Source organism: Gavia stellata, chromosome 1 (genome assembly GCF_030936135.1).
Source record: "Gavia stellata isolate bGavSte3 chromosome 1, bGavSte3.hap2, whole genome shotgun sequence".
In the NCBI taxonomy this organism is placed as follows: Eukaryota; Metazoa; Chordata; class Aves; order Gaviiformes; family Gaviidae; genus Gavia; species Gavia stellata.
In genome coordinates, this window is record NC_082594.1 from 1,193,550 (window position 1) to 1,200,466 (window position 6,917).

Genomic DNA, 6,917 nt, shown 5'->3' on the forward strand with positions numbered 1-6,917 from the left:
TTTTCTGCTGCTTCAGGGATTTTTGTGCTGCTGGTTGAGTTTGCTGGGACTAGTGGGAAGGTCCTGGGTGCTGCCGCTTTCTCTGGTGCATCCGGCAAGAAGCCGTGGCGGCGGTCCCCATGTCTCCTTCCTCGTCAGGAGATGAACGTGTGGCTTTTGCGTCCTGAAGCAAAGCCACGCTGTGCTGGGAGGTGCCGGGGAACGGGCACCGTGGCCGGACCCGTGCGGCAATGCCGGGATGCCCGTGTCTGGAGGCGTGGGGGCTGCGGGGTGATCCCTGCTGCCAGCCGGGACCGCGCACCGCTGCGGGGGTCTGCCGGGCTGGGCTGTGCCTGGTTAGTGCCAGGAAGAGGATGAGCCTTGCCCTGCCATGCACTTTGCCCGCATTAGGCAGGAGCGGCAGTCGCTCGACCGTGCCCGCTGCCAAAACTGCAAGTGCTGGCTGGAGGGGTCAGAGCTGCCTGAGTCAGAGAAAATGTGACTCTGACGGGCAGATTTCGTGATCGGCCTATTTACGGCACCAGGAAATCCTCTGGCTCCTATTTAGCAGGTCTAAAAAAGCCTCCAGAAAACCCAAAATAAGGCGTGCGCCGGGGTCACCAGCAGTGCCGCGAGGAGCGCAGCCCGTGTGCCGGCACGGCCGGGGTCTGCCTCCCACCTGGGGCTTGTGTGCCTGCCCGGACCGCGGTGCTGCCGGGGTGCTCGGTGCACGGTGCTCGGCGAGATAACGGGGCTCAGCCCCGCCGTCGGCTACGGCGTGGCACGGGTGCTCTGCCACCCGCCCCGGGGTCCGTCAGGGACACTGAGCAAGCCCCCCGCATCCCCCCTCCACCCAATCTCTGGGTTCCCCCAGGGTGCTCTGCCAGGCGGGTGCACCCCAGGGTGCTGTGCCGGAGCGATGCACCGGGCTGCCGAGGACAGCCGGGGCCCCGGGGTCAGGCTGGGAGCTGGGGAGCGATGCCGCAGTGGGGCACGTGGGCTGCGAGGAGGGGCTCGGTGGGGTTCGGGTCGGGGTCTCCACCCGTGCCGGGGACAGCGGGCAGCAAGGAGCGTGTTTGCAAGCAGAGATCAGGATCTGGCCCCTCTCCTAAAGCCGTCAGCTCGCCCCCAAACCAGGTTTAAGACCCACCAAGGACCAGGCAGGCCGTGAGCCGGTGCAAGCTTGTGCTTGCTCGCTCGACGCTTCGGGATGAAACATTTTGGGACCTGTGGGTTTGGCAGGGCTGGGGACAGCCCAGGAGAGGGGACGGGGTCTCCTCTCAGCATCCCATTGCCGTGTGAAGGTTTTGTCTGACATCGGTGAGGTGCAGCCTCCCGGACCCGTCCGTCTGTCCGTGTCCCCCTGTCCGGGCTCACTCGGGCAGAGGCTGGGGGCAGGGAGAGCGGGGGGCTCTCGGGGAGGGGCTGCCTGCCCGTCTGCAGCAGCTCTGCAGCTATCGATGCATCGCCTCTGCTCCCCATGGATTAGCCCATAATCACCGGAGCATCCTTCCGGAGACCGCGGGCCCATCTGCGCAGGGTCGGATCCTGCCGCTGGTGTAAACGGGACACCTCTGTGTCCCACTGGCTTCTGCCGGCTCCTTCTTGCTCTGGGGTCCGGCTGCGGGGGCATCGGGGCCAACACGGGACCCCGTGCCCCATCCTGTCCCCCATCCCATGCATTGCCCCCCGTGCGCGGCGTGATGCAGCGGCCGGGGAGCGTGCCGGGGCCGCACGGTGCTATCGTCCGGCGAGGCTCGGCGGGGATGGCATCTACATTGACATGTCTAAACTGGGATCCTCCGGTGTTCCCGCATCCCTGCAGCCCCCTTGGTTCAGGGGAGGTGCTGGCACCCCGGTGCCCGATCCTGCTGGGGGCACAGGGTGGTCGGAGGCGAGGAACCCCTCCGAAAACCAGGCAGCTTCGCTGGGAAATGTTAGCTTTGGGACCTTGGGCTTCCGCTGGCACGTAGTTCAGGACTGATCCTGACCCCGAACTCATCCCTGTTGTCTCCATCCCCAGGTCCTGATGCCGTCCTGAGCCTCGCCGGGTGCAGGAGATGCACCGAGGGTCGTGGAGTCTCTGCGACCAGGACCCCGCCATGGAGGAGGGGGGGTCTCTGCCGGTGACCGCCTGGCTGGCGGCCCTCCACCTCGACCAGTACATGGAGAACTTCCAGCGGAGCGAGCTGTGGACGGTGTGGGACTGCCGGGCGCTGACGGACGAGGCGCTCACCCGTCTCGGCGTGATGCTGCCCGGCCACCGCCGCCGCATCCTCCTGGGACTCCAGAAAGCCTTCGCCGAGGCCGCCCTGCCCGCCGGGACCCCCCAGCCCCCCGCCAGGAGACCCGTGCCCCTGAAACGCCACATCTTCCGCCTGAGCACCGCCGCCGTGCCGGGGCAGCCGGAGCAGCCGGAGCAGCCGGAGCCCCGATGCCCACCGGTGCCCAGTGGGTCCCCGCTGCTGGAGCCGGAGGGGGGTGCGAGCTTCGCCCAGCTGCCCCCACCCATCCCGCCCAGGGTGGGCTGCCGCCCCCCCTCAAATTCTCCCCATCGCTAACGGGTGGCAGCCCCGAGCCCCTCCCCGCACCCCGCAGCCACCCCCCGGCCCTGGAGGTGCCCTCGCCCCCCGCCCTCGCCGAGAAGCCCCCGGCCGAAAGCAGGGCGAGACCCCCCCTGCCACCGCTGCCGGCCAAGCGTCACCAGCTGGAAGCCAAGTGCCAGTCCCTAAATGCCCCCCCGCCACCCAGCCGCCCGCCGGTGCTGCCCCCGAGGGCCGTGTCCCAGGGGAGGTAAGGGGGCTCGGGGGGGGGGACACGCTGAGCCTGGGGGTGCCCCGAGGCAGCGGGGGCTCCCTGGGGGGCTGCTGTGATGTGGGTGGGACCCTCGGGTGGGTGCACGTGTGGTGATGGCATGGGTTGCTTGGGGGTACCCGCATCCCCCCTGGGGTACCCACACCCCCCCATCCCCAGCACATCTCCTGGGGGGCCCAGGCAGGATGGGGGGGGGATCACGAGAGGAGCTGTGGCTGCTTTTGTCCAGGACAGCGATGCCCTCTAGTGTCACACTGTCCTGGTGTGGGGGGGTGTCACCCCCAGGACACCCCAGCTTTGTCTCCATCCCCTTTTTGGGGGGTGGGATGCGGGGCCAGCATGGGGTGGCCGAATCCGGACCGTGGGCTCCGTGCGTGCCGGGGTCTGCGGCTCGTTTCTCTCCCGGGCTCGATGCGTCTCTCGGGGGCTGATATATTGGCTGGATATGGTCACCCCAGTCACCCCAGTCACCCCAGTCACCCCAGCCTGTCCTGCGGCTTCTGCTCCCCCCCCCCTTTCAGTGCCTGGCAGCGTGGGGCCATGCAGAGCCCTGTCTTGCCTGTGCCCGCAGTGCGGGCAGCGCTGAGACCCGAGGAACTCGTCACACCCTGTGGGGGCAGGCAGCAAACCGCAGCGCGGTGTGAGACTGGGAGGGGGGAAGCAGGCAGCTGCCGGCTGCTGCGGCCGGATGACACGAGAGCAGGCTGGGGTTTGGCGAGAGCAGCGCTCGCAGCCCTCCCTTGATGTCCCCCCCCGGTGCACCCCCCCAGCTGAGCCGCAGCACCTCCCTGCAAACGCAGGGTTTGCTGCGCCGAGGCGGGGTTGGTTTTGCCGCAGCTGCCAGGGCCTGACCCTTCTGCCCCCCCCATGCCGCAGCCGCTGCACCCCAAAATCCTGCAGAGCAGCAGGTGGGTGCAGAACTGGGGGTGGGAGCGGGGTTCTGGCGGTTGTGGGGGGGGGAGAGGAGCCCCGGGGTGCGAGCATCCTCCTGGGGCGAGGGGGGGTGATGTGGCGGCCGCAGGCGGGATGCTGAGCGATGCTGCGTGGCCTCGCTGGGGAGCAGCCCTGCGCTCCCCCCCCACCCCGCCTCCCCAGCACCCCCGGACCCCCCAGCGCTCCAAGGGACGTGCTGCTGGAGCTGATGGGGGGGTGTCCGGCTGCTCCCGGGGGGGTGTTTGCCCCATCGCTGCAGCCCTGGGTGATGGTGCTGGATGAGACCCCCCTGCCCCGAGGCGTGTGTGCAGTCAGGATGGGAACGGGGGGCGCTGGTGGCTGTACCCCCCCGGCTGCCCCTCCCTGTGCCCCAGCAGGCTTTTTGGGGCAGAACCCCTGCCCTCGCCCGGGTGAGGCGGGCAGAGGTGACCCCCCTGCCCGTGCTTTGCCCCCCGCCTGGCGCCGATGCAGCCAGGGAGCGGGGCGGGATGCTGAGCTGGGAAGGGGGCTCGGGCAGCTGGGGGGGGGCTGGCACCCCATGGGGTGGGCAAGCACCCATCCTCGGGGGTCCCTGGGCTCCGCATCACCGCCGAAGCAGGGTCCAGGGACGGTCGCCATCACTTCATTTCTGCACCAAGGTGGTCCCCAAAATCCCCCCAGAGCCGCTCTCCATCCTGCCCTGGCCAGGAGGCCGCCGGTAGCCGGCGAGGCCGGTGGCCGCCGGTTTGGTGCCGGCCATGCCGCCGCTTCGGCCAGCTCAGGAAGTTTTGCTCGTGGACGAGCGCAGCGCAGGAAGTGCTCGGGGTGACGAGCTCCGCTCCCCGCCGGCATCGCCGGCCTCGCCGGCCGGCCTCACCAAACATACCCCGTGCCGCCGAATCCGGCCCTGCCAGGGGTCCCCGCTGCCTGCCCAGGTAGGGATGTCACCGCTGCCATCGCGCTGGGTGCCATGCAGCGTTTGCAGGACGGCAGCGGACGGGGCCGGTGGGGTTTTTACGTGGGAAACAAGTGCTGCCCGTGCTGCGAGGCGGGAGTCTCGCCTCCTTTTGCTTGTTTTGGTGTTTCCTGCCCCTGCCTGCGCCTCGGCGCCGGTGGATCGAAGAGGGGCCAAGCGGGGAGAGCTGCCGCCCGTAAAGCGGTGCAGGGTCGTGGGTCGCCGGCTGCGGTGGCACGGCACGGCGTGGCGGCTTTGCTGGGGAAGGAGTGGTTTGCAGGTCCCCGGCAGCCCTGGCTTTCCCGGAGAGGGAAGCCATGGCGTCACCGCGCTTTCCGTGTGACACTGTGGAGGGTGGCTGGCACCCTGCCACGCTTGCTGGCCCCCCACCCTTTCCCTGCGTTTTCCTTTGCTTGCACGGACGTTTCCTTCTCCCTGGGGAGCCATCATCCCCCCCGGGGCTGAGCACCCCGCTGGCTCCTCTCCTCCCAGCCCCGATGGGTGGAACGGGGGGGCCGGGGGCTCCCCTGGCACAGCTGGGCTGGGGAGCACCTTGTCCCAGGGTTTTGTAGATGCTGAAATTTTGGGTGGCTCAAAGAGCAGCTGGATCACGCTGTGGGGCATCATTTGCCCCCCCCCCGGGTCTCTGCTCCCCCCAGGACTGCCCCTGGGGACGTGGGCATCTGCCCCAGGGCTCAGCGGGGAGCAGGCGGTGCCCAGCCCCGCCATGGCACCGGGGAGGCTTTGCTCCCTCCTGCCCCGCTCGGCGAGCTCTGGGGCTGGGATTTGCCGCTGGAGGGTTTCGGTGACGGCACAGCCGTGCCCACCGGCTGCGGGGTCCGCACAGGACCCCCGTGAGCTGCGTGTCCGGTCCGGTGGGCACCTGGCCAGGCTCTGAGTCAGCCCGGCTCAAGCTGGCGGTGACGTGCCCAGCGCCGGAGGGGACGGGACGTGTCCTCGCCGGGTGCCGGTGGCCAAGCAGCACCCCCCGGGACAGAGGGATGGCTTCTCCAGCCGCTTGTGCTGTATTTTTGGGCAGCTCGTGCTCGTCAGGCCCCGCTGTGGCTCCCGGGGGACTCTGGGGACCCTGCGGCACAGCCCCACAGCCTGTGCCAGAGCGGGGCAGTGGGATGGCTGTGGGGCCCCGGCGCTCTGCGTGCACTGATGCACGTGTAGCATATACATTACACGTATAAATGATGCATAAATATATCCTAGAGTACACGTGCTGGTGCTTGGTTACTGCAGTGGGTACGTATAGCAGGGTATGTATGCACTGATCCCTGGTAGCTGCAGCGGGTGTATACAGTAGCATATATACCTTGCTACTATAGTGGATGTATACAGTAGGGTATGTATGTGCTGGTGCTTGATTACTGTCGTGGATATATACAGTAGGGTATGGATAAGTTGATTGGTTACTCTAATGTATATATCCAGTATGCTGCATGTGTGCTGGTGCTCGCTTGCTGTAGCAGGTACATACTTATTTCCTATAGGGGATGTATGCAGCAGGGCATGTATAAGGTGCCTGGTTCCTATGGTGGATGTATGCAGCAGGGCACGTATAAGGTGCCTGGTTCCTATGGTGGATGTATGCAGCAGGCACGTATAAGGTGCCTGGTTCCTATGGTGGATGTATGCAGCAGGGCACGTATAAGGTGCCTGGTTCCTATGGTGGATGTATGCAGCAGGGCACGTATAAGGTGCCTGGTTCCTATGGTGGATGTATGCAGCAGGGCACGTATAAGGTGCCTGGTTCCTATAGGGGATGTATGCAGCAGGGCATGTATAAGGTGCCTGGTTCCTATGGTGGATGTATGCAGCAGGGCACGTATAAGGTGCCTGGTTCCTATGGTGGATGTATGCAGCAGGGCATGTATAAGGTGCCTGGTTCCTATGGTGGATGTATGCGGCAGGGCACATATAAATTGGTGCCTGGTTCCTATGGTGGATGTATGCGGCAGGGCACGTATAAGCTGGTGCCTGGTTCCTATGGTGGATGTACGCGGCAGGGCACATATAAATTGGTGCCTGGTTCCTATGGTGGATGTATGCAGGCAGGGCACGTATAAATTGGTGCCTGGTTCCTATGGTGGATGTATTGCAGCAGGGCACATATAAATTGGTGCCCTGTTCCTATGGTGGATGTATTCGGCAGGGCACATATAAGGTGCCTGGTTCCTATGTGGATGTATGTGGCAGGGCACATATAAATTGGTGCCTGGTTCCTATGGTGGATGTATGCAGCGGGGCA

At 66.2% G+C, this 6,917-nt stretch overlaps 1 protein-coding gene across 1 annotated transcript in view; it reads left to right on the top strand.

Annotated features, from left to right (window-relative positions):
• The first annotated feature begins 2,081 nt into the window (after positions 1-2,081).
• Positions 2,082-6,917, top strand: part of ARAP1 (ArfGAP with RhoGAP domain, ankyrin repeat and PH domain 1) — a 35,174-nt gene continuing 30,338 nt past the window's right edge. Inside the window, 2 exon segments of the mRNA XM_059827407.1 lie at positions 2,082-2,517; positions 2,520-2,772. Coding sequence (XP_059683390.1) covers positions 2,082-2,517; positions 2,520-2,772 — 689 coding nt within the window.